We start from the raw sequence: 24,757 nt of genomic DNA, 5'->3' as shown, positions 1-24,757 counted from the left end.
TACAAGCCGGAGGGGGCAGGAGTGGGAAGAGGAAAAAGAGGGGGGGGAAAAAAAAAAAGAGGAAACCGGGGAGGGGGGGGGGGGTTGGCGGAGGGGGCGGGTGGGGGGGCGGTGAGGATGTATAGGAAGGGGGCGAGCAGGAAGAAGAGGGAATGCTGCGCGATGCGCCGGGATGACGTGGACTGTAATGAGGTGAGGAAGCGGTGGAATCCGCGAGGATCGTCCGCGTGGCAAATGTCGCCGAGACTCCCGTGCGGCGACCATCTTCGTCCCCCGACGGTCCACCTAGTCTGTGACCACCTCCGTCCGTGCATGTCTCCCTCCCCGCGTCGTCGTCCCGATACCCACACACCCCTCCGCCTCCTACCACGTATCCCGCATTCCCCCCCCGCGCCTCATCACTCAATTCTTTTCTACCTCTATATCTCTCTCTAGATTCCACCCCCACACCCTTTCTCACCCCCTTCACTCCTCGTCGCTCAACGGCACCTCCAGTTGTGGCATACTGACCACGCGTCCACGCCCCTTGGAGCCATCTGTCCCACTCTCACTCATCGTGCTCGTCCCGTCCATAGCCAATCGCGCCTCCTTCATCACCTCGCTCTGGAACAGCTGCCTAGCGGTCCGCTTGCCCCACCCCGCGCCCTCGTCCTTGCCCTCTTCCCCACCCCAGCTCTCTTCCACTTCCGCCGGCGCGATCGCCATAAATTCGTCCTGGTCCGCGTCGCCCTCCACGTCGCCCTCCACGTCGCCCTTTGCGTCGCCCTTTGCGTCGCCCTTTGCGTCGCCCTCCCCGGCCTCCTCCTCCCCCTCCTCTGCCGTTTGCCCCTTGTCCCCGGACACCCGAAAGTTGAACTTGTCCACGTGCGTGTACGCCAGGCTCCCGTTTTTCCTCGCCCCACTACCTGTCAAGTAGTCGAACCTCTTGTCCCCGTCCTCTCCCCCGTTCGCCACCCTCCCGCGTGACCGGCTGCCCGTCCCGCCGGACGCCGTCACGCTGTGCGAAATCTGCCGGATCGCGTTTTGCAGCTCGCTGTTTTCCGACAGCGTGCGCTCCCGTACTGCCATGGATGACGTCACCGAGTGTGTCAGCTGCTCCACCTTGCTGTTTGTTTCCTGCGTGCTTGCCACAAGCTCTTGAATCCGCGTCCGGAGTTCCGCTGCCGTACATATAAGAAAAAGAAAAACAGACCCCCGACACAAGCATCCCGTCAGTACAAAGTACAAAGCAAGTTCGACATACAAACAAGCTAGCAACGCATGACTGTAGATTGCTTATAACGCACCAATTTGCACTTCCTGCCCTTGAAAACTCATCTCCTCACGCCTCCGCCGCTCCTCCGCCACGCGTGCCGCGTCCGGAAAGTACATCGGCACCACATATCTCCGCAGCACCTCCCTGATCGCTGTATAAATCCCGGCCGCAGCCGTGATTCCCAGAAACACAGACATCCACGACGGGCCTCTCCTCTGATACGGAACCACGACGCCGTGCGGCGGGTACATCGGCGGCGCGCCAGGCGCGAACGGTTGCGGTACAGCGGCGAAAGGAGACTGGCTATTTGGAAAGGGCACGCCCACTCGTCGGTACGCCTCCCGCAGCTCGTCCTCCGTGATTCCTTTGGTCCGCAGGAAGTCCAGAGCGCGTTGGGGCTCGGCGCCCTTGACGCGAGGGTCGTTTAGAAAAGTCACCGCTTGCTGGATCGATGGCTCGCGCAGGGCACCAGGGGAGGCGGATGACTGCTGCGCTGCGTCTTCGAACGGGTCCCCCATGGTGGGTGTGTGTTTTGGAGGCTTTGGGCCTTGTTCTCGGTCGAGCTCGGCGAAAGCGGCGGGCTGCGCTGCTCGTATAATGGAGAAGCACTCCGTCCGCAGTCTGCGTGCTCTCAAGCAAAGGTAGATTTTCAAAATCGGTGAGGCGTGATTCGAGCTTGATTTATGTCGTTTTTGTTTATTTCTTTGCGATCTTTGCGCCATTGTCAAGTAAAGGTAATTCAAAATCCGCTTCCTCCAATCCAACGTCAGTCTTTAACAGAGCAACGCGATTGACCTGGTATAAGCACCAACACCCTTGCTCCGTCAGCGCCTTCCAACGCAGCTTCCACTGAGCTGGGATACGAAGCAAATCTAACAACATTCGATTAAGACTGGAACCCATGCAATAGAGTTCAACGTACTGTAAAAATGCGTCGCAGACTAGGCCGACTTCAGCATTACGAAGCCTAAAAAAAGAACACCATACTACATGACATACCCCACCAGTCATTGGTATCGACAAGTGCACATTTTTTCGCCAGGTACACTATATCCTAGAGTAGCACTACTGCAGTACACACCTTAAGGCATAACCTATTTACCCCAAACACTAATACGTACAGCACGTAGAGCGCACAAAAGGGAGTTTAATTCAAGTAGTGGTTCCATGTTTGTGCGACTCTGGAACACAGGGTTGTTTTACGTGTTTACAACTGTGGATGCGGGCCATCTGTTCTTAAAGGTCTTCTGTTCAAAACGTCGGCGACTTAGCAAGAGCTCCATTACGAAGGCACAGTGCCATTTTCCGCTTTGCTCTTTCATTCCAGCCCTCGACAACTTGCGTGTGGTTAAACAAAGAGAAGCAGAAGTAAAGTCTTAAGGGATGCTCATCATAAGTGCTACCGAAGGCGTATCCGCGGAGAGCACTTCACTGAACTGGTCATGTGACATATCGTCATACAAACGTTAAAAGGACGAGAAATTACAACACAGGCGGTGGGTTGCGAGTGCGGTAAATGTTTCATTCGTTGCTGGCGTATCCACCCGGCCTCTTGATATGCATTCAGCTTCCATTTGTATCTCAGTTAATCATGCTAGAAAATCAGTGGGATAAACATGCTGTGTGATGACATTCACTGTTCAGAAACCCACAAACAGGCTCGCCTCGTCTGCCTCAAGAACCAAGCCGAGCAGGAACATAAGCACTCATCTGCAGCTATGAGGATACGAAGCTCTTCGAAACCCTTCAGACTCAAGACCATCGCACCTGGTTCCAAATATCCTCATAGCCTGCAGTTTCAGATGTCTTGTTCTAATATTTACTTAAATCCAAAATGACACTGGCCCCTAGATGGGATCGCCTCCCGCGCACTAGCTGCTCCCAGACCGACGCCGACGACCGTTTGCCGTCGATTTCGCTTTTCCAGCTGATTGTACAGGACGCTCCATATCTGTTGCGCCATAATCGACTTCTTCAACCTCCATCAATTCCTCTCCTTCTATTTTTTGGTTAAAGGAACCATGTGGCTCTTGAAGCAAAAATAATTCCCGTGCGTACTGCAGCCGGTCGTGCTCTTCGATTGGGCTATTCTCTATGATTCTGGCCGCCTCTCTCACCCCACTCATATACGCACCATGTGCCGTCGCAGGGTGTCTTCGATGCGTTGCCTCTCCGGCAAAATGTAGTGTCGATCCTACCGGTCTAGACATGTTGACATAATCATCCGGCGTTGTCCCAACTCCAGCGAAGGAGTACGAACCGCGGGCGTATCGGTCAGTCTTCCACCGCGTCACTGTGTGTCCTAAGAGATCACTTGGAGGATTATCCGGAAACATCTTCTTCAACGCGTTCATAGCCATGCCTACCACCTCTTCGTCTGAGATTTTCTCGATGTGTTCCGCAAACCTCCCGGACGTCACCGCTACTAAAACAGGTGCGCCCAGACATCGCCACAAAGAAAGGAAAATGGAGAAAACCCCGTGCTCCTCTGATACCCTACCAATCTGATCCAGAATTTCGCCTTCCTTCTTCCCACTGCCCGTCATTGATCCATCAATCCAAAAAGGTGTTTGAAATCTAAGAATGACTTTGTTCACCAGGCCAAAACCGATGTTGTGCATCGCATTGTTTTTCCACGCGGGCAGCGGAGGAAATATTGACACATCACCATTCTGAAGGACGCCGAGAGGCAACGTGACAATGCAGGATTCGGCAACAAATTCTTGTCCGTCGGAAGCGGTGACCCTAACCCCATATGCCTGTTTCGTACTCTCCGTCACTGGCATGTTCATTTTTCCGATTCGACCTTTCGCACCCTTGGTGATACCGTCCAAATAGCGGATACGGTCCTCGCGGTTTCCATGAGCTATACTATGCGCAAGTGATTCATTCTGCCTCTTCGCTACAGCCTTTTTCTTTTCCTTTTTCGCTTGCCCTTTGTTTCCCATCAATACTTGCACTGGAATATCTCTTTGAATGGCCACAACCGGAGTATTATATCTAATGTCCAGATTTCGGGCTAGCGCGTGTATAATTGAAGAATATCCATCCCGAAGCAATCTATGATTTCCTGAAAAGCCAAATCGGTCATCCATGTCGTAAAACTTGGCACTGAGTTCTGGCAGTTCGGCTGCACATGCCATTTCAAGATTCGCGGCATGCCAAGCGAGCAGTTGGCTGACTTTGTCGAGGCAGCCGTCCTTAACCTCCTCTTTCAGTCGGTTCAATAGCTTTCCAAGAGCTATGTCTAAACGCGGATGCTCTAAAAACTGGCTCTTTGATATCTTCCCCGCTCTTCGCACGAGCGCCTTCCATATACCCTCTGCGCGCTTGTCCACGTCATTTGCAACCTTGTCACCGTTAGCATACAACAAAGTGCCGACATCGCTTGGGGTGTAGGTGCGCAGTTCAGCCTCCTGGACAATTTCTGTTAGCGGGTTTCCGACTGATCCATGAATAAACGCTGCACCGAGATCTACAGGACAACCCATGGACCAGTCCGTAGCAATCCTCCCACCAGACCGACCCCGTGCTTCTAACACAGTAACACGAAAGCCCCGATCAGAGAGTGCTCTCGCAGCAGCAATACCCGATATTCCTGCGCCTACAACAATTATGCTTCTCGCTTGAACATCTGAAGCCATCAGAGATGCAGTGTTCCAAGACCTATCGTTCTCCTTGTTCGATGATGGCCCTTTGTTCAAAGGCACGACTCGACGAGAAAGTTGAGAGACCGGGGCTTTTCGCGAACGAACTCGCGCGTTCACTCGAGGCGGATCAGGTAGACGCTTTGAGTAATGGCGAGCCTGACTATCAATGCTTTTCTGAACATCGGCCTTCTGTTCCTGTGCTGGAGGCATTTCAGCATCAAGAACCCATCCAGTCAACTCTTGATCGCCGATATACGCCACAATTCGATGACCAGAATACGCAGAGAGTTCAACTCGACCTGAAAACGCCTGCTGGGCAAGCCCCTTCTCCTGGCCAACTGCAACATTTCCAGGTGCGGCATTTCTTTCACGCGCTCGAGATCGCTCACGCTTCTTTGGCACACCGCTGGAGCTGCCCGCTTCCCCCACCCTCTGCGCTTTGCTAACTGAGGCTGTACCGTCACCATCTTCAACAGAGCCACGAGCTCCATTCACTGGTTTCAAACTTTCAATCCCTCGTTTGTGTCTTCGCCGTCCGGTTTCAGCCGAGCAGTCGATTCGTTTCATTTGCTCTGAGACGTTTGCCATGTCGTCCTTTCTTGAGTCCAACTGCAAGCCTCGGATTCCCTGCCCCGCCAGAATGGGCCCTGCTGCTGCAAGAATTGAGCCTGGGTTTTCGTCTGACCGGGACTTGGTGCCGGAATTCAAATGCGCACTCCATCCGCCTCCGCTAGTTAATGGCAATTTTGATGAATGCTGCTGGCGGCGCTCACCAAATGTTTCAGAAGAATCGAGGAGCTCACCAGGCCGAAGAGTGCTCTTCGAACTCTTCTTTTCAGTTGGATTACTTGACGCCTGTACAGGATTCGATGCTGGTCCCGCCGGCACGACTAACGGATTACCGCGTGCGGACGCGGCGACGACATCAGACTGCAGCCCTCCATTCGGTTTGATCAAATCGGGCATCTGCGCCTCTGGTTGAAGAGATTGCTCGCCTTTCGAGCCTGTCCGTTGTCCGTGTGAAGCAGCATGCTCTGGCGTAGCTGAAGTCGTCTGCTTTGGCATTGCAGAAGACGGATTCAACGAGTGCGAAAGTGGAGGGATGGTGCCTCTTTCTCGCTCAGTTGCGGTCTCTGAAATACTCTGACCAGCAGCATGAGACATTTCCACGTCAATATGCTTCTTACTCTGTTCTACGTCCCCGTCTTGTTTTGCGGGCGTCGAGTGCTTTTCGATTGTCTGTCTGTTTCCCGCAACAACGTCGATCATGCTATCCAGAACGCTGCGGATAGCTGCTCTGGCACCTTGCTTCGGGCTCTTAGCGACTGCATTCTTTGTACTTTGGGATGAAAATGCGGGGTCACGCGGACCGTTTGAGTCCCCCATTCATTCAAATCAAGGCGCGACAACCCAGCCTCTCAAAGAAAGCGTTCGAGAAGAAAGTCGAAGGTCAAGTACGCATGCCAGACGTGACAAAACAACAAATGACCTCGAGGTGGATCAAACACGGTTGCGGTCGGCGCGGGTTGCAGTAGTTCGCGTCATGCCGCAGCAGCCAGCGTCTAGCGAAGACTTTCATGCGAATTAGCGGCAAACTGTATCCCCAAAAAAAGTTTCTGACTTTTAAGAAAAAAAACTCAAATTATATTTAATTGTACCTACTCCACGAATGCACTTTGTCCAACGAGCACGTGGCATAAGGGTGGTCACCTTCAGCACGCACGACCCGAACCAAGTCGTATCGCGGTGGTTTCACCTGTCTCAGAATTTGATTGTCATTCTGAAGTAGAAGTTGCTTATCATGTGATCTTCAGAACCGTCGACCGCCTTCCAGTTGTCTTCTCCAATGACATCCGGCGCTCCGTTGGACATCGTCGGTCGCAGCGGCGTGAAGTCTGTGATGCTTGCTTCGTCTAAATCTTGCTTGACGTTTGGGACAAAACTCGGCATGAACCAGTTCGAAGTATGTCCCCTCGAATACAATGTTTCGATCGATGATTCCTGCGTCGTTACATTCACCCCGTTGACGTTGAGATTGGAAAAGTGGTTGTAGCAGTGGTAACTCCCGTTCTTGAAGCGAAACGCAATAGTGTCATTTTTCTGCAACTCAAGCAGTACGTGCTTTGTCCTCCTGACCATCTGCGCCCCCAAGTTGGCCCCCGTGATTTGAGGCTCCTTGCCGTATACACCCATCAACACACCGTTGTGCCACCATGCGAGTTCGGAACATGCGTTCGCCGCCAAACCCTTCTGCGAGATGCTCGGATTCCATGATCCGAGCTTCAAGAACGGTGGTACGGTTTTTAACAATGTCTCTTTGTGACAGGTCGCGGTGTCGTTCGTGAACCGCTCATCGATGACATTTACCACCCTTTCCTTTAACACACAGACATGCGTTCTTCCAGGACAGGAGCACACCCAACCAGCTCGGCAAAATCTCGACCGACAGGAGGTGGGTGATGGCACACCTGCTATCTGGTCCCAACATATACCCTGCTTTTCTTTACCGAACTTACAACTACCTGTTTTCGCAATCCAAATGGAGTGGGTTAGTTTTCGTTTTCGCTGCATGAGAAGACAGTTTCAGAAGGCGAGTGTACTGACAAAAATCGCCCTCGAAACGGCATGGCCCTTCCTCGCCGCCAATAACTCCCACGCTCAGAGCCGCTACGATGACCGTCAGGTGAAGCAGTGTTAACGCTTGCGCCATTGCTAGCTATAGGTCGTTTGTCCTCACCTCGACGATAGTTGCAACGATAAGGATAGGTCCGGCGAATCGATTGCCAACCTCTGACTATTTGTCTTTACACATATATGAGGGGATGCCTGTTAAGAAGCAATTCCTGCAAAGAGGCCGTGGGTTGCAATCAAAAGCACACGCGAGACGAAGCACTACAACACATACATGCGAATACATGCACGGTTACCCTCTCGCGTATATCTGCATTGCAAGGGGATCCAAACGCTTCAGTATTTGTGTTTTAAGTCAAGTTTGAATGCGGAGCACGGTTGCCGTTTTACCTTAATAGATGATGCCTCATAGCGGAGACTGAGAGATGTCGTAGTCTTTACTGCCAGGTATCGAATGCCACAAATACTCTTCATACTTCTAAGTATCAACTGAAAACGGGTTGAAAATGGTACTGAAACCCCAGAAAATGGGTTACTCAAATCACAAACTACAGCATATGCCTTAAAAGCCCCAACACGGAGCTTCAATTTAATCAGCTCAAAACCGTTCCCCCTTCAATTTCCAAACACTACGTTTTATAACCCGGTACAATCCGTATTTTATCTTCTGTCTTCTGACATTAACGAGAGCATTGGTTTTGAAGCAGCACCAGAGACTTTCCCCTTCGGCTTTTGACCTTCAGACGTTTTCACGTCCTGAAGAAGCGTCAAGGTATGCCTAAGACTGTAGTCAACGAGCATGTTCGCGCCTCAACTCTAAAAAAGAATGACACTCGCAACGGAGATGCGAGCCAATTCTTTCCACAGGACATTGCTCGGGAACCTGAAGCAAAATTTTATATTCTCTGCGCGGCGCCCTGAAGCCAATTGCCTGCTTAGTCGTAATCACTGTAGATATCCCGATAGGACTGCCGTTTCTCGAATAGAACCTTGAGGAAATCACAGTGAAAAATCGTAAGGATGGAAACCCCGTATGCTCGAGTAATCTGGAGAAGCCATTTGTCGAAAGGTCCATACTGGGCGTAGGGGCTTTGAGAAAACGTTATGCAACTTCCTACATCGTGGATGACATACTTAGCTTTAGCGTCGGGCTCAAATGAAACTTGTGGAAAGGAAAAACTGTGAAGCCTTGAGTATTTTAAAGAAGGAAACGCAAAAAGGAACGAAAGCCATTTGAAAAAATCCCTTTCTTTACCCTCTTTCTTCAAACATCTTCGACTGGGAGATAATGGTCAGATTTATAGTGTTGTTTTCATAATGGTAATAATAAATATATATATATATCCTTAATAGGATATGAAAATGATGTTACCAATTGAGAAACACAGTGGTCAGCAGAGTACTGCAAGGTCGACGAAGGTCTTGTCCTGCTATCCTGAGTAGGGGCAAAAGAAAGGACGCCGATACGTTAAACAAACAAGCAAGGGATTTTACAATCAGGACACGTCGTGACATGAGTTCCCTTCGCATACGTATCCTGTTTCCTTCTCCTTTCGGTTGACGATTGTGTTACTGCGAATAAGCGAAACAAACATCTGTGTGGAAAATTGACATATAGAGCATAAGTGTTTATTCGAGTGGGATTATTTCGAGAACGAAAGTACATATCCCATGTTCTTGTTCATGTCTTTTAAGCCGTGAGATCTGATCCAGTCCAACATTGCTTATGTTTTTCAGTTGGAGGAGAGAGTAGTCAGCACAGCTTTTATGAAAAACACTTGACGACGTCCACAGATTCCAGTCGATTGTTTGTTTGTGTTTTCAAAATACAAGTACTGCAACGAGATTTCACGGAAGCCAGTATAACTTTTGCGTTGATAAATTGAAGAAAGTAGCCATCTGTCCGGAACAGAATATCAGGATTCGTTTAACTGTAAACAAACTGCACTGGGGGAAAGCATTGCATTTCAAGGCTTTTTACTTCAGTCGATACTTGTAATAGCGAAAGTGATTCACATTTTTACAGCAACAGCTCGATTACGTTTATCTTCCGCATACTCTCGGGACGTGCAAAGACTTTTTCAAATGACGTAAGCGTGTGGAAGACCAGGTGTACTGCGTCTTCTCTTTCTCCGTCTCAAAAAGCTATTGCAAATCAATTGCGAAAACATTTTCCTGTCGGTGGTCAGTATTAGAAAGCAATGGGCATCTCTGCTGCCACTCGAAAGGATTTTGTTTCCTGGCGCAAACTCTTAAAGACAAAGGCAACAAAGACAGCGACGAGATATAGAAATCTCCCGCAGTTGCTTCGCAGTGGTCTGCATCTTTTCGTTAGAAGCAAGTTCGTCCTTGTCTCCTTTACTGCTCTTACATGGAGTATTTCAATAGTGCACAATTACAACCCATTTCCTATAATTTAGTTCTGAAAGACGACTGCTCGGAGTTTCAGGTGACTCTATGCACCTTCCCGTAGTCATGTTTCCTAATCTCTCACGCGTGCTGCGGATAATATCTCAAGAGAGGACTGAAATTTCTGGCCACATCTTCCTTTTCCTTTGCTTTAAATAGCTTTTTTTCCTTTCCCCACGGTACTTCTGCCACACATCAAAACTGCACAACAGTTTAAAACGACACACAAAGAGCAATTTCTACCGTTGTTCCAAACGTAACACTACTTTCCGCATCAACCTCAGCTGGGAAACACCATCAGTCCACGATATTCAAAAACTTTGTCCAATTCTTAAGCAAAAGACTTTGAAGTTGATATACCAACTTTTTGAAATGAAAAACGCGTATACTTCATTCCTGGTTTTGTGCTTAGTTGTTGCGCACGTGGCAGGAGACTTAGGGCCCTGTCGATTTGACCCTGATCGATGCAGCTGCAAGATCGGACCGGAAAATCAAGGAATTTGTTGGGATAAGATTGTCGGCCAACCGGGCATGTGTACGAGACGATTTTGCAAAGCTGGTTGGACATGCGCATGTGGAGGACGAACTCACGTTTGCTACTTAGCCCCAAAAAACGTCAACGTGGTCAATAACCTTCCAGATGTCGCTCAAGCCACGGCAGCTTGCCAAACGGCTTCAAGTTCGTTGGTGAATTCTCGAGAAATAAGTCTGGGAACTTTCAAGATTCACATTTCAAAGAATGGTGTCCTGGCGGATGACTGCACGCAGATTGCGTGGTGGCATAATGGCATTCTTCTGGGAAACCACAAGCTCGTTCCTTCTATGTCTGCATTGGTAGTAGACACCGAACATTCAAAGAGGGAAGACCACTCGCTCCTGGAATTGCGGCCGGGAGACTTACTTGCATTCCGCTTTAAAGAAGCGTCATACTACTGCTACAAACATTTCTCGGAAATGCTTGTCAACGGAACTGAGATAAGTACCAACACTGGAGTTACTACAACTCACTACTCGCGAGAATATTCTCAGGACTGGTTTCTTCCTTCCTTCACACTTACCGAAGCAAACACGGCCGCAGATGAGAGCGAAACAGATCTCAAGAAATTTCTACCTCTCCGTAAAACGAAGTTTTCTGGAAGCCCAATATCGAATGGTACAGATCACTGGGAGCCAAGGGATGACACGAACGCGGATAATAAGCGTTCGAACTGGTATTACAGAATCCAGATTGCCGACACAATTTCTGGTCCAACATCTGTTGCTCAACTCTAGCTGCGATGCAGTTCAATCCGGCAATGTTGATTGCAGTAATAGAAACACAGGTGGTTTGAAATAGAAACCACTAAGTTTCACAGCAAGCTGATATTCTCTTCGTGTTTGGAAGAGAAAATGAATCGAAAAAAGTATAGGCGGGATAGTCCTCAACCTACTTCTGAATAAAAAGATTCATTCTGTTAATGATGTGCTTTCGAGATCTCGGAGTAGTCGTCTCGACTACGGTCAATGATACGAAAGTACCCCTAACCATTTTACAAAACCTTAATACGCCAATACGTATTTGTGAGGGTCACATTTTCTGGGTCGAAGCTATCTCCAAAGCTCGTAGTTTTTGGGTCAGACCATGAACTACTCTCTACGAAGTCAGCAGCAAACCAATCTGTTTCAAAAATATTTGAGAAGCGGTGAGTCACGAGCGTTGTATCCCTAGTGTCGGTTTCGGTTCCATTAATATTCAAGTTTGAAATACTATTGTAGCAGTAGTAGTCTTCGTCCTTCCATCGAAATCCTATTTGAACGTTAAGTGCCAAAAAAAATCAAAAATATGGTCAGAGACAAACAACAAAAAAGGAAGGTCATCCGCGTGCATTGCTCCTCGCGAATGTGTTCGAGTTGAGGTTGAAAACGGATGAAGCGCAATGTACCTATCACAGACCCAGAGCGAAGAGGAAGCAGGTTCCAATCGCTGAGCGAGGTCTTTACCGTCTCCAAGTTAGAGTTCGACACAGCAGTCAGAGTATTAAAGTTATCTTGAAGAACGCCATCCAAAAACCAAGCAAAGGTCTGGCATTGCTGGTCCAACAAGCCTTTATCTGAGAATTGCGGATGAAAGTATCCCAACTTGAAACCAGAGCTTGTGACAGTCTGCTGTGTTATGACTTGACACGGCACGTCTGTGGTCAAAAGAATGTCGTTTTGGTCGATGAGTGTGTATACATCAACGTCGGCAACGTCACAGAAGTAATCGCCCTCGCAGTCGCACTTCCAACCTGGATCGCAGGTTCTACGAGCACATACTTGCACTCCGTCAATGGTTCCTGTTGGCTCGTAACTAGAGATGTTTGATCATTATGTTTTTGGCATGTTAGTTTGCAGTCATCGTATGTATATCGTGAACGAGAAAGAGATTCTGACACATACCAGGCGCCTGCCGAAGACCCAAAAGAACAGGTACACCGCGTGTCGGTAAAGACGCAGGTTTGGCCCCATGCAGCTCTGACGAAAACAAGAAAGAGAAAGCATGCCGAAGAGAGGAAAGTGCTCATGCTTGGTGATCTGTTGAGAACCGAGAGATAGACGATGCAGACACTGGGAATGCGTTCTCGGTGGCGTATGAAGCTTGTGTGGGAGTGTATAGAGTTGGGAGTATGGTTGTGATAGCTTAAGAACGGTACAGTACTGCTAAACAAATGACTGATCTAGAAGAGATATACCATGCTTGCTGAATTGATGACATCGACTATCCAAGTGTATTGATATATGGGCATGTGTTAAAAGTTGCAGAATATTTCTTGGTATCATCACTTGTAGGTCGATTCACGGGAACTACGTGCACCCATGGAATATTCCCGGTCCCAACGAAAACGTACAATTTCACAGAAATGGTGGTTTGAGGAGAGAGTGTTCTAAAACCAAATGCAAAATGTAACTTTCAGTCATCTGTCGCCAGAGACTACTACCGCAAAATGTTGCTAACAAACGACAGGAGAAATGGATGGATTATGGGGGGCATGGATGTACTGGCATCTTTGAAAATTAAGTTTATGATGCGTAGAGCGGGTGTGGATTCTCACAAAGCGCAAAGCAAAAGTTTGTTTCGAAATACATTGCATTGCAGTCAGGGAATCTGCAATTAATGTGAAAGCTGTAGAAACGGGCTATTGAGTGTTTATGTCTATCCTTGCACCGTGGCTATTCTAGTTTTAGTGGTTTGGTTTTGGGGGATGTGAGACGCCGTTGGATTGCGGCTCTGTAACTCGAAGCACAGTGAAGAGATTGTCGTTAGTCGACTTGCGATGAGGCCGATGTCGGCATCTGTTTAAGACACGAACGTGTTCCCCCTAAATGTGCAAGAGAGAAAAAAAGCTGAAAGTACCCTTGGGTACTGTACACTCTGAAAGCAGGCCCTGCAAAAGAACTTGAGGAAAAACAGCTTGGACAAATTGTCACAGCAATGCCATCGGAAAGAGGCAAGCCAAGACACACAGGCAGTCGGATCTTTTGATTAGATCACACAGCCGAGCAGTACAAGTACAGAGCGCAGGCGTGGCGGAGCGGTGAGAAGCGAGGTGCTCGCTGATCTTGGTGTGGGAGATATCTCCACGAAATAGCGTGGATTCGCGATCTCCATAACCCTTCAAATAGCTGTCCGCCAAGTCGCCCTCCTCCTCTAACCTTGGAGCTCGAGTCTCTCCCACATCGGCGTCCAATCTCCCCATCCACCTTCCCCGCCCCATTCCCAACCCCACCCGGCGCAACCGTCACAACCCTGCGCCGGATCCGACTCACCATGCCTCCTGCCGCCTTCTGCGCCCCTGTCCCGCTCTCGCGGCAGCACCTTGCGTCCGCGACCTCTCCTCTATCGCCCCTACGATCCCCGCACACGCCCGCGTGGGCACCCGCCGCCCCGCCCAATGCTCGCCTCCACCCCCGCATGAGTGTGTCCGAGGTCGCCGTGGACGACACTAAGAAGGCGTCGGGGCGTGCCACCATCGTCATCGGCACGCGCGGCTCACCGCTCGCACTCGCCCAGGCCCGCGAGACCCAAAGACGGCTCATCGAGGCTTTCCCCGAGCTGGCTGACGAAGGCGGCATCGAGATCCGCGTCATCCATACCACGGGTGACATGGTCCTGGACAAGGCGCTGTCGGAGATCGGCGGAAAGGGTTTGTTTACCAAGGAGATCGACGTTGCCCAGCTGAATAACGAGATCGATATCGCCGTCCACTCCATGAAGGACGTGCCCACGTGGCTGCCAGACGGTATCTGTCTGCCGTGCATGCTACCAAGGGAAGATACGAGGGACGTGTTCATTTCGAACAAGGCCAAGACCATTGAAGAGCTTCCGGATGGGAGCGTCATTGGATCTGCCAGTCTGCGTCGGCAGAGCCAGATCTTGGCCAAGAACCCATCTTTAAAGGTGGTCAACTTCCGCGGAAATGTGCAGACCCGCTTGCGCAAGTTGTCCGAGGGTGTTGTTGATGCCACGCTCTTGGCTCTTGCGGGGCTCGCCCGAATGGACATGACCGAGCATGCCACGTCCATCATTGATCAGGACGAGATGCTTCCTGCCGTCGCCCAGGGCGCCATCGGGATTACATGCCGTGATGGCGACCAGGCGATGCTTGATTTTCTCGCTCCGTTGAACCATCCGGAGACGAAGACGTGCGTCGATTGCGAGAGGTCCTTCTTGGCGAGGTTGGATGGCTCCTGCCGTACGCCGATTGCGGGGCAAGCTTGTATCGAGGATGGAGTTTTGCATTTTCGTGGGCTGGTGGCGAAGCCTGACGGATCAGTCGTTTTTGAGACTGGCAAGAGCGGAAAGCCGGCGGATGCGTTGGCTATTGGGACTGATGCTGGAACGGAGTTGAAGGAGAAGATGGGGGATAACTTCTTTGCGGTTTAGTGGGGCGCAATTTTTTATCTTTGGAGAAGGGAAAGTAAACTTCGCCATGCAGTCGGATTATTGTGACATGGCATTCCCGGGCGGCACTGCGGGAGCGCGGTGAGCTGGTACATGAAGCAAGCTGCGACGCTGCGCTGACGTGCGTTCATGTCGTGCAAGCAGCGTTGCATGAGGCACATTGGACTAATATGTACAGATCATTTTGTCGAGTTTGTCATTTGTTTGCCTGTAAAAAGTTAGTTCTAAATAGTTTGTCCAGCCTTTAAGCACCTCTTGCAAATCGAAACTCCAACACTCGCACAGAAAGATCTTCGCTCGCCACACCAAGCTGTATGTTGAGAATGCCTGCTTCTTGTATGGAGCTCTCCGGCCTCCATTGGATATTCGTTATCCGACTGCCGCACCGAGTCTGTAGGTTTGTGGAGTACACTTGCTCTATTGATAAGCTTCCATGTGCATCGATTTCGGCTTCGAAAAGACGGATATGTCCAGCTACGAAGCCAGCTGCCACAACGACGTGTCTTCCATCACCGGCGATGCTGACTGCATCAAGAGCTGAAACGCCCGAGTCAAACTTCTGCTTGTAGACCTCAGACATGCCTCCGTCTTGGGAAGGCAAGCCGGTCGTGAAGACTTTGAGGTACTTGTCCCTCCCTCCCGTAGCAATGAACTCATCACCAAACAACCATGCACACGTGTAGATGAGTCGAGAGTGAGCTCCTTTCTTCTGAATCGCAGTTGAAAAGCCAAACCTGCTCCCAACCTCAGTCTTTCGGAAAATTGAGACTGAACGATCTCTTGACACTGCTGAAATTGCCTTCCCATCTTCTGAAAACGTCATTTGGTTGATCGTGAGATCATGTGCCAACAGTCTGCCGCATTCAACTCCATTGTTGGAGTCCCATAGAATAATGACCGCATCCTTCGCAGTCTGGGCCTTGCAAGCAGATGCCAAGACAGCATTATTAGGATCTGCAGCAACACACGATATCTCGTTGCCGTGACCATACAATTTTGCCGTCTCGGGCCACAGTCGCTTCTGTTTGAGGTCTTCTTCTAAAGGCACGATTGATTTTGCTCGCGCCGCCCCAAACGAAGTTACAAGCAGGTCCTCACTGACTGCATTTGTCGATTTACTCCCCTCATCATCTTCTTCTTTCGCGTCGTCCTCTTTTTCAGCCTCGTAAGTGGCTTTGTTCGACAAGCCTAGCTCCGGTACTACAGCTGATGTAGCCCTCTTCGACCCATATACATTGACATCAGTTTCCCCCGGTAGGCGGAAGCGACTTGGGGCTTCAAACATTCTCAACATGCGTTCTTCGGCACCCGACACGTATTTTCTGCCGTCCTTATCGCAGAATTGCACGGCAAATAAGGCATGTCCATGAACTTGCGGTCTCGCCCATTCGACAAAACGATGGCAATCGTCCTCTTCCACCTCTGCGAAAATCCGTGCCGTCTTATCTTCGCTGCAGGTGAGGAGGTACCTTCCTTGTGGTTCCCACGCTAGATCCGTAACCATACCAAAGTGCCCACTGGGTGCCGACTTTGCAAGGAACTCGACGTTGCTATCTATAAGTGACTTTGCCCGCCAGCAGTGCAAAGCACCAGCAAAATTATGTCCAAGGACCTCATCGCACTTCGCATTGACAAAGGATGCTCCAAAGAATCCTAAAGCATGAGCAGAGCTTCCACCTAGAAGTCCAAAACGCGCTACACTTTCCCAGCGTCGGCCTTCTAAGCTCCAAAGCACAATGCTGCAATCCATAGAAGAAGTGAGCAGCTTTGAAGTGTTCGACGGTCCGCCAAACTCCACAGAATGAACTGCAGCGGTGTGCTCGTCCAGGAGGGCCTCCGCAGTAAACGACCACTTTTCGTCGGAGAGCAGCGCCTCAACCCTCGCCGTATGTACGTCAAAAGTGTCAGGTTCTTTTTCACCAATTCGCTGCACTTGCCAAATGCGGGCAGTGCCGTCCTTCGACGCGCTCGCAAGTCGGAAAGCACCTTCTTCAGTAGTTGCAGAGAATGCGAGTCCCCTGATCCAATCACGATGCCCATCTAGTACTGCTGCCTTTCGTAGACAAGGATCTTCGCCTAGCACGGCGGAAAAGAGCCAAACGCGTCGATTCGTCCCGCCTACAGCCACTAGGGCTGTATTCCCTGCAATGCGTTGCATAGCCACACACTCCAAGAGCACCGCCCCGGGTGGGGCCACGTCTACCTTCGCGCCTAGCTTCCATGACACGAAATCCGCACCTTGGCGCCATAAACGCAATTCACCTTCCATTCCTGCTGTGATGAGGGCCATGCCGTCGACATCGCACGCGTGAATTGCAGCGCAAGGCTGCCCCCCATGTGCCACCCATTTTGTGACATCGACCACATGATGGTCACGTATACTAGCCACAGATATCTTTCCATCTGCGGCTGCCGCGAAAAGCAAGACTTGTTTGTTTCTTGTAGCTGTCAAGTGGACGGCAGTCACCGCAGCGTCGTGCAGGGGGAGCACGGCATAGACTTCGTGGGAAACCGCATTTAGGAGTAGGACATTGTTCGCACTAGCGTATGCTGCCAGAGATTTGGAAGGCAGTACAGAGAGAGCACCTGCTCGACGACTACATGCCGCAGATGCGAGACGCAAATTCGGCTCCCCTGAAACCTGAATCGGCATGCGATATTCGACCTGTCTTGAAGACCTGCAGTGCTCTCACTGTCAGGGACAAGAAAAGGCTTCCGCCGAAGTCGCCGAGGCGAAGTAAATGACGATGATGACGGTGACGACGGGGCGCGTGCCAGTAGAAGGGGAAGTGCAGATGGGGGCGTTTACCACGAAGACCGGCGGTCCCTTGTAACAAAGGCTACAGAGTGGCTTTGCTTTTTTTTTGATTTGATCCAGGCCATTGAGAATCATACGAAGAGAAATTGATTTACTGGTCCAAATGGCTCTGGTCCACCATCCCTTCTTATCGTTATTGCGATCAGCGATCCGTTTTCAATCTTGACCTCAAGGATTATGCTCACCCGCTCGCTGAGGGCGAGAGGTCAGCTCGGTTAAGCTACAAAGTCTCACGAAATGGTGCGCAGCTTAGTCACCGGTGGATCAGGTTTTCTGGGTCGTCATCTCGTTGAGAAGTTGCTCGCAAATGGCTCAGATGTAGTCGTCTTCGACTTGCATGAATATGTCCACGAGGACGTCACACATAAAGACCACATCACGGTATGCACAGGGACTATCACTCAACTTGGGGACGTGGTATCGGCTTGTCGTGATGTCGATGTCGTCTACCACTGCGTATCAGCGGACCCGCTAGATAATCGAAACGAGGCATTGATGTTAGCCGTCAATGTGGAGGGTACCAAGAACGTCATTGAAGCTTGCAAACAGTCTGGTGTCCAGCGATTGGTGTATGTGTCATCAGCAAGCGTTGTCTTCGATGGCAGCCATATGATTGATGTTGATGAAACAAAGCCGTACCCGAGCAAATTTACCGATTTTTACTCCAAGACAAAAGCGGATGCCGAGAAGCTTGTTCTAGCTGCTAATCGCGAATCTCTAAGAACTTGTGCTATTAGACCCAGTGCAATCTTTGGGGAACGCGATCCAGCTTTAGTTCCAAGGCTTGTCGAAGCAGGGCGCGGAGGGAAGACCAAATACATCATCGGGAATGGAAAGACAATGTGGGAGTTCACGTACGTCGGCAACGTAGCTGACGCATGCATGAAAGCTGCGGAACATCTCACTATCGGTAGCCCCGTTGCGGGGCAGGCATACTTCATTACGAATGATGAAACGACGCTGTTCTGGGAACAATGCGGAGTCATCCTTGGTGGGCTAGGATATCCAGTTCCTGCGACAAAGATTCCATTTGCGGTATGTTTCTTCATTGCGGTTTTGCTTGAAGTCATACTATTCATTCTCTCTCCAATTTACAAGCCCCGGAAGCCACCGACGTTTTCAAGGCAGCGAGTTTCTTTACTCACATCACATCGAAAGATATCTTGCGAGAAAGCCAAGAAAGACTTCGGATATACACCAAAGGTTTCCATGGAAGAAGGAATGAAGAGAACTATTAACTTCTTTAAACCTCTCGCGAAGGACGCAAAATCTGCAAAGAGTGAATAGCAAGGGGTCTGCGCGCTTTTCGCATGATTAAAGCGTGCCTTGCTCCCCATAACTTTAGCGTACCCCTTCTCTGCATCTACTGGCCGTGAACAAATGCAATGAACCGCACACTTCTACGACCTATTTCTTTCTGAAAAGCACTTGCGTTTATAGTCGTGAGCGATAGCCTCCTAAAAACCTGCCGAACAGGTAAGCCTTGCCGCAAACTCTTTTGATTTTGTCTTTGTTGTTAAATAAAGCGGTAACTTTACGCCCCAAACTCCATCGCGAGCTCCTTGAACGACTCTTGACCCCGTCCCCTTTCCCTTCGCCTGCGGGCCAATGCACTTTGTTGGTCATTATATGGCTGTTTCTCTCCTTCAGCGATAGCTCTGGCAATATCACCTTTCTTCTTGGTTTCGGACTTCTTCACGCTCCCTTGTTGATCGGCCTCGATGGTAGTCCTCGCGGCCTTTAATTCTGACATCATCTGGCTTAATTCTGCGGGTTTGTCACCGAGCACGAAGGCTCGAGCCACATGCCCCAAGTGCAAGTTACGAACATGGAAGAAGTACCGTACGTCCCTTGCATGAGTTGCGTATGCTCGACAGTAAGCTTGAAACCCCGAAACAGCCTGCCCCTTAAGCTCCCCGTCTTCTTTCACGATATTCTCAAATGACTCTTGCAAGACAGATGTAACCAATCTAGTGCCGTAAGATATACTTTCTTGTCTTGACAAAATGACTTTTGGATAGAGCGCTGCCATTGCGGCGGATCCGGAGACTTCCGAAATCGAAACACCTTTGGTTTCGAGCTTTCCTATATATGCCCTCTCGGACGGTAGTAGAAAGAGTAGCGCATCACCTTGCGCCCCAATCCTTGCCGTTCGTCCAGCCCTGTGTAAATACTCCAGCTCCTCACCCTGCCCACCAGTAGGAGGGTCATATTGAATGGCAAAGGTGAGTCCCTTCAAGTCAAGACCTCGGGCCGCAACATCTGTACAGAATAGCACGGCTCGCTCACTTCTTCGAAACGTTCGCAAAGCTTCCACTCTATCCGACTGTGTGTGATTGCCGTGTATCCGAAGTACCTTGAGCGGCAATAATTTTTCCTTTAAATCCACCGCTTGGTCCTTTTGAAGTTCCTTTGGAAGCGACGCTTTTCTCAGGAGGTCGTAGTGAAAGTCAACAGAATCACATGTGCTGAAAAACACAATGATCTTACAGGGGGGCCCGTCGTGCTCTTCATTCTTCAGCGAGTCCTTAGACATTCCTTTCAACGAGCGAAGCCTCAATAATGACGCCAGCGTGACGAGTCTATGTCTCTGTTCTACGATGCAGAAATGCTGCCGGAGCTGCATCGGCATAGCAAACGAAGATTTGGTGTCATGACCCTGGCCGACAGAGATTTCAACAGGGCTTTTGAGGGAAAATTCCGCCAGCTTCTCCACGTCATTCCGCAGTGTGGCGGACAAGAGAATGTTGGAACGAACAGGACCAACTTCCGGATTCACACGCTTGGCTTGGGTGTCGAGGTTCTCAATGACCTCTTTTATCGCGGCTTCAAACCCGAGGTCCAGTAAGCGATCCGCCTCGTCAAGCACGAGAAACTCGCAGTGCTCGTACGTGAAACTCCTAGTGTTTCGCATATGGTCCAACAGCCGCCCAGGTGTTGCCACAAGAACATTGACTCCCTTTCTGAGGCGCGCCTTTTCCCTGTGCTTGCTCTCTCCACCTCGTACGCATCCAACGACAATCCAATGCCATGGCCGAAACACTCTCTCCGCGACTTCCTCAACTTGGTCCGCAAGCTCGCGCGTTGGCACGATAATGACGCCCAAGGAACCCTTTTCTCGTGTCACTCGCCGAGACCTATTCAACAAGTAATGAGCTATGGGGAGCAAATATGCAAGCGTTTTCCCAGATCCAGTTGCACTGCGGACGAGCACATCGATTGAGTTTTGGCCATTACCAAGGTTTAACATTGCCTTGAGCACTTTCTCCTGAATGAGGGTTGGGAATTCAAGCTGCATGCGATTGGTGAGGTGCCGCGCCACGGACGGATACAGCCCTGTTTCCTCAAATGAACTGATACCAAACATGTCATCCTCTTTACTGGTTTTCGTCGCGCCGCTCGGGTCAGTCGGAGCTGTGCCACTCGTTTGGCTTTCTTTTCCTTCAGAGATGCGAATAGGGTCTCTTCCGAGAATGTCAAGTGTTGCGTTCACTGTTTCAGGCCTCTGGTCCGGTTTATCCGCAACAGGCGCTGTATCCTTGAAGTGGACCTTTGACTTCTTCGGCAGTTCCCTTTCTTTCTTCTGCTTTTCATCCGCATCGCTCCCTCCGACAGTGATTAAATTTGGAAGCTTGGCTACACTATCAGAAGAGCTCGGTCTGACCTTGCCGGGTGCGTTGGCTGCCTTTGCTTTCGCAGGCGTGGCGCTGCCCACGGCATTCGCAAGATTTTCCTTGTCTATTCCGCTCGAAAATTCATCTGCCTGAAGCCTGAACGCCGTTGACTTTGGCTGCGAACGATTAGACGGGCGTTGCCTCTTCTGAGCGTGCACTCGCTGGATGACTTGCTCTCGACGTCGCTTCCGCCAACTCCCCTTCGCTTTTCCTTTGTTGTTCGAGGGACCTCGCAGATGCGGCTTAGAGGATGAGGTAGAAGCGAGGTTTAGTTCCATCGGGATTGTGGTTTGCCTCTGGAAGCAATGCAACAGCTCCTGCGACTTCTATACAGGGATATTAAGGTTGTGGTGGCGGCGGCGGCGGCGTAACATGAGAGAGATTTGGTGCCTGTGTCCAGCAGGGTCGACATCGGTGGACTGTGCGCTGTAAGTCTTTCCCAACATGGGCCTTGATCTCATAAAAAATTACATTTTTATGGCTTTTAAGGTGAGATTACAGTATGCCCCATTAGACAATTTGCGATCAATTCGCGTCGAAGCTACGAAGGTCGCCAACGTCGGAAAGGTTTCAAGTGTTTTGCCAGTAAGCGCTGCCGCCCATCAGCGCGTTCCCTGCGAGTTTCACCCTGTCTTTCCACATTCGTCATCATCGCTCCTTTCACTGTTACAGAGCTGACGGCGGACGTCGAATCGCCAGCGAGACTGAAGCAACGCTGCGACTCGCGAGCGTCGTTTCCGTGCGCTCTCACAGGTGTTTTTCCACCTGAGCCCTTCGTTGAGCAATTCTACGAGTTGCAACAACTAACGCACAGGAAAAATGGCAGACGACGACGGTGATGGAGGGTAAGTCAGTTACAATGTTTTCACAGCATGAAAAACCGGGGCGCACACATGCGCAAATCGTCCCATCACCCACTGACTCAACCTTTCGCCGACCTCAGAATGCAGGACTATCGCGACGAGGTGAACGACATGCCCGAGGGAAATGATGGCATCGACGCGATGGATGAGCCCGACTTTGGTGACGAGGAGGACCCGAATGAGGAGGAAGAGAAGGAGCGGATAACAACGCGCACGCTGACCAAGTACGAACGAGGTACGTGCCATTTTACAGCTCTACACAGCGAGCTTGTCCCGACATAGTAGCAGCCTTTGCTAACACGTGTGAGACTGAGATGCTGCGTGCACTCTGGTTTTCTGCGATAGCGAGAATATTGGGGACTAGAGCATTGCAACTGAGCATGGGGGCGCCGCCCATGGTGGAGATTCAACCCGGTGAGACGGACCCGCTCGTGATTGCCAAGCGCGAGCTGCAGGAAAAGAAGATCCCCATCACGATTCGACGCTTCCTCCCGGACGGTTCGTACGAGGACTGGCCGCTCGATGATTTGACAATTCCGAGCATGGGGCAAGCGCCATGAACATAAACGTCCTCCGCTGCCTACGCGTTCCCCGTTCTTTTCTCAGTCAGATGCGTATCAACACGAGCACCACACCGGACAGAATTTGAACAAACAGACGTAAACATGTCCCTGTCGAGCGGCACCCATTTTTTACACCGTTATGCTATTCTACCCCCAGCAACTGCGCGCCTACCCAGGTCTCCCCCGGCTGCACGGTCGCGGGGTTTGTAATGCACGCCGGCTCTATACACACAAAGTTCTCCCACCCTGGATCGGCCCCCTCGGCCCCGAATGGGTTCCACAGTGTGGCGTCCCCCAACGTGGGCGTCTTCTTAATCTTGAGGACCTTGAGCGAGGCGAAATCGAACATCGCCAGCTCTTCCGGCGCGTTGAGATAAATCCTATCCGTCTCCTGTGCAATCAGCAAGCCTGAGCCAGTGTCCTCCTCCGCAGGCATCTCCTTATCCCCCTCAAGCCTATTCAGAAACTTGCAGCCCTCGTACCCAAAAACGCGGGCGTTGTCCACCTTTGTAACCTTGAAATAGTTGTGAAATGCGGCCGTGAACTTAATCGGCTCCTGGCCCTTATTTGTAACAGCGAGCTTGGTCTCCAGCCCGACATAGCTCAAGGTGACAGTATACTCGGCTTCAAACTGGTAGGGCCAGGCCTGGACCCCCTCCCGGTCCTTCATCTCACTCGAGAGGCCAAAGACGGCACTGACGCTACCGTCCTCATTGACCATACAATTATTAATATCCCACTCACTAACCCTGGCAAAGCCGTGCTGCACGAGGTCGCCATACGGCCCGAACTGCGGGAAGCAAATAGGGATGCCGCCGCGTATAGCCTTCCCCTTGGGCTCCCACTTGTTGGTGTCGGAGAGCCAGAAGTGGTCCTCGCCGCGCGTGGTCCAGCTGGTGACGGCGGCGCCGTAGGTGAAGACGCAGACCTCCTGCGCGCTGGGCGGGTGGCGCATGTTGAGCTTGGGCATGTCGTTCGGGCCGACGGTGATCTCGAACGGCTGCTCGCTGGGCGGCGCATCGATGGGCGGCATCGGCGACCCCGGCGGCTTCGGGGAGCGCCGCACCTGCAGCTCCTTCGATAGCTGCTTCGCAATCTCGTCGAAGTTGGGCAGGTTTGACGACTGCATGGTCGGCCGCGCGGCGACGCGGCTTGGCCGTGCGCGCGGGGAGGAGACGGTCAAGGCGGACGGGCGCAGCAAGGAGGGGCGGCCCAGCAACGGCGTCGGTGACGTGAAGGCGGGCCCGGGGGACATGGTAGGAGGGTGCAGGAGGGAGGGGGAGGAAGGAGGGGGAGGAAGGGCGGGGGGTGGCAGGAGGAGGATGGGGTTGGCGATTGGTGCGGGGGTGCAAGGAGGACGATGGGGTTGGCGATTGGTGCAGGGTGGTGTTTCAGGCACGGTTTCAGAGGCACGCGTTGTTGGTGCTGTTGAAGGCGGGCGCTGTTGAAGGCGGGCGCTGTTGACTTCAAAGGCAGGCGCTGTCGAAGGCGGGCGCGCTATTGAAGACGCGCGTCTGGTGTCGAGCCAAGTCGCTTGAGATCGTTGCCCGAGTCTCTCCGAGATGCCCCCAACCTGCATCGCCCCCATTGGTCCATCTTGCTTACACTCTTTTGATCCGCATGACCGTTTCTCTCACTGTAATTCCCCGACGTCGTCTTCCCTCCTCTGCTTTTAACAACCTTACCCACCCTCAACTTTCGTCCTCCCTATCCCCCCCCCCCCCCCCCCCCTCCCCCGCTCTCTCCAACACACTCACAAAATGGTAATCGAAGAAGTCGACCAAGCCGCGGTGCGTCGCCAGCTGGAGTACTACTTCTCGGACTCCAACCTTCCGCGGGACAAGTTCCTGCGCGCGAAGACGGAGGAGGACCCGGAGGGATTCGTGCCCATTTCCGTTCTGCTCTCATTCAAGCGCTTGCAGAACCTCCACGCGACGCCTGCGCACGTGGCCTCTGCGGCGCTGGACTCGCCG

General features: G+C 51.3%; 11 protein-coding genes; 4 read left to right on the top strand and 7 right to left on the bottom strand.

The window, feature by feature from the left end:
- Nucleotides 1–465: 465 nt before the first annotated feature.
- Nucleotides 466–1,068, bottom strand: CHC_T00003653001 (hypothetical protein). The gene has a single exon (XM_005714499.1). It carries the CDS (start codon nt 1,066–1,068, stop codon nt 466–468), a length of 603 nt encoding a protein of 200 aa, XP_005714556.1.
- A 1,320-nt stretch (nt 1,069–2,388) lies between these two features.
- On the bottom strand, nt 2,389–5,871 carry CHC_T00003652001 (hypothetical protein). XM_005714498.1 is given in 2 exon segments: nt 2,389–3,126; nt 3,127–5,871. The coding sequence occupies 1 exon segment, from the start codon at nt 5,869–5,871 to the stop codon at nt 3,127–3,129; it is 2,745 nt and encodes a 914-aa protein (XP_005714555.1). The 3' UTR covers nt 2,389–3,126.
- Nucleotides 5,872–6,666: 795 nt separating this feature from the next.
- CHC_T00003651001 (hypothetical protein) lies at nt 6,667–7,098 on the bottom strand. The gene has a single exon (XM_005714497.1). The coding sequence runs from the start codon at nt 7,096–7,098 to the stop codon at nt 6,667–6,669; it is 432 nt and encodes a 143-aa protein (XP_005714554.1).
- Nucleotides 7,099–13,452: 6,354 nt separating this feature from the next.
- On the bottom strand, nt 13,453–14,490 carry CHC_T00003650001 (hypothetical protein). Its single transcript, XM_005714496.1, has one exon. It carries the CDS (start codon nt 14,488–14,490, stop codon nt 13,453–13,455), a length of 1,038 nt encoding a protein of 345 aa, XP_005714553.1.
- A 13-nt stretch (nt 14,491–14,503) lies between these two features.
- CHC_T00003649001 (hypothetical protein) lies at nt 14,504–14,848 on the top strand. The gene has a single exon (XM_005714495.1). It carries the CDS (start codon nt 14,504–14,506, stop codon nt 14,846–14,848), a length of 345 nt encoding a protein of 114 aa, XP_005714552.1.
- CHC_T00003648001 (hypothetical protein) lies at nt 14,849–17,156 on the bottom strand. XM_005714494.1 is given in 2 exon segments: nt 14,849–15,110; nt 15,111–17,156. 1 exon segment carries the CDS (start codon nt 17,154–17,156, stop codon nt 15,111–15,113), a length of 2,046 nt encoding a protein of 681 aa, XP_005714551.1. The 3' UTR covers nt 14,849–15,110.
- Nucleotides 17,157–17,413: 257 nt separating this feature from the next.
- Nucleotides 17,414–17,611, top strand: CHC_T00003647001 (hypothetical protein). Its single transcript, XM_005714493.1, has one exon. The coding sequence runs from the start codon at nt 17,414–17,416 to the stop codon at nt 17,609–17,611; it is 198 nt and encodes a 65-aa protein (XP_005714550.1).
- Nucleotides 17,612–18,179: 568 nt separating this feature from the next.
- Nucleotides 18,180–19,177, top strand: CHC_T00003646001 (hypothetical protein). XM_005714492.1 is given in 2 exon segments: nt 18,180–18,971; nt 18,972–19,177. 1 exon segment carries the CDS (start codon nt 18,180–18,182, stop codon nt 18,969–18,971), a length of 792 nt encoding a protein of 263 aa, XP_005714549.1. The 3' UTR covers nt 18,972–19,177.
- A 41-nt stretch (nt 19,178–19,218) lies between these two features.
- On the bottom strand, nt 19,219–21,636 carry CHC_T00003645001 (hypothetical protein). Its single transcript, XM_005714491.1, has one exon. The coding sequence runs from the start codon at nt 21,634–21,636 to the stop codon at nt 19,219–19,221; it is 2,418 nt and encodes an 805-aa protein (XP_005714548.1).
- Nucleotides 21,637–21,954: 318 nt separating this feature from the next.
- CHC_T00003644001 (hypothetical protein) lies at nt 21,955–22,905 on the top strand. XM_005714490.1 is given in 5 exon segments: nt 21,955–22,177; nt 22,178–22,203; nt 22,302–22,456; nt 22,567–22,781; nt 22,782–22,905. 3 exon segments carry the CDS (start codon nt 22,178–22,180, stop codon nt 22,779–22,781), a joined length of 396 nt encoding a protein of 131 aa, XP_005714547.1. The 5' UTR covers nt 21,955–22,177; the 3' UTR covers nt 22,782–22,905.
- A 21-nt stretch (nt 22,906–22,926) lies between these two features.
- CHC_T00003643001 (hypothetical protein) lies at nt 22,927–23,817 on the bottom strand. Its single transcript, XM_005714489.1, has one exon. It carries the CDS (start codon nt 23,815–23,817, stop codon nt 22,927–22,929), a length of 891 nt encoding a protein of 296 aa, XP_005714546.1.
- Nucleotides 23,818–24,757: the final 940 nt, after the last annotated feature.

The sequence above is a fragment of the Chondrus crispus genome, genomic scaffold, assembly GCF_000350225.1.
Source record: "Chondrus crispus Stackhouse genomic scaffold, scaffold_2, whole genome shotgun sequence".
NCBI lineage: Eukaryota > Rhodophyta > Florideophyceae > Gigartinales > Gigartinaceae > Chondrus > Chondrus crispus.
This window is presented reverse-complemented; position numbering and strand designations above follow the sequence as displayed.

What these genes read in the sequence shown, in the direction of transcription:
- CHC_T00003653001 (XM_005714499.1), bottom strand. Translation starts at nt 1,068, where the DNA reads ATGGCAGTACGGGAGCGCACGCTGTCGGAAAACAGCGAGCTGCAAAAC.
- CHC_T00003651001 (XM_005714497.1), bottom strand. Translation starts at nt 7,098, where the DNA reads ATGGGTGTATACGGCAAGGAGCCTCAAATCACGGGGGCCAACTTGGGG.
- CHC_T00003646001 (XM_005714492.1), top strand. Translation starts at nt 18,180, where the DNA reads ATGTTAGCCGTCAATGTGGAGGGTACCAAGAACGTCATTGAAGCTTGC.
- CHC_T00003645001 (XM_005714491.1), bottom strand. Translation starts at nt 21,636, where the DNA reads ATGGAACTAAACCTCGCTTCTACCTCATCCTCTAAGCCGCATCTGCGA.
- CHC_T00003652001 (XM_005714498.1), bottom strand. Translation starts at nt 5,871, where the DNA reads ATGCCCGATTTGATCAAACCGAATGGAGGGCTGCAGTCTGATGTCGTC.
- CHC_T00003644001 (XM_005714490.1), top strand. Translation starts at nt 22,178, where the DNA reads ATGGCAGACGACGACGGTGATGGAGG. An exon ending in GACGACGACGGTGATGGAGG is followed by an intron (nt 22,204 to 22,301) that starts GTAAGTCAGTTA and finishes CGCCGACCTCAG; the next exon opens with AATGCAGGACTATCGCGACG. An exon ending in GCTGACCAAGTACGAACGAG is followed by an intron (nt 22,457 to 22,566) that starts GTACGTGCCATT and finishes TTTCTGCGATAG; the next exon opens with CGAGAATATTGGGGACTAGA.
- CHC_T00003650001 (XM_005714496.1), bottom strand. Translation starts at nt 14,490, where the DNA reads ATGATGGACGTGGCATGCTCGGTCATGTCCATTCGGGCGAGCCCCGCA.
- CHC_T00003649001 (XM_005714495.1), top strand. Translation starts at nt 14,504, where the DNA reads ATGCTTCCTGCCGTCGCCCAGGGCGCCATCGGGATTACATGCCGTGAT.
- CHC_T00003643001 (XM_005714489.1), bottom strand. Translation starts at nt 23,817, where the DNA reads ATGCCGCCCATCGATGCGCCGCCCAGCGAGCAGCCGTTCGAGATCACC.
- CHC_T00003648001 (XM_005714494.1), bottom strand. Translation starts at nt 17,156, where the DNA reads ATGGCCCTCATCACAGCAGGAATGGAAGGTGAATTGCGTTTATGGCGC.
- CHC_T00003647001 (XM_005714493.1), top strand. Translation starts at nt 17,414, where the DNA reads ATGCTGCCAGAGATTTGGAAGGCAGTACAGAGAGAGCACCTGCTCGAC.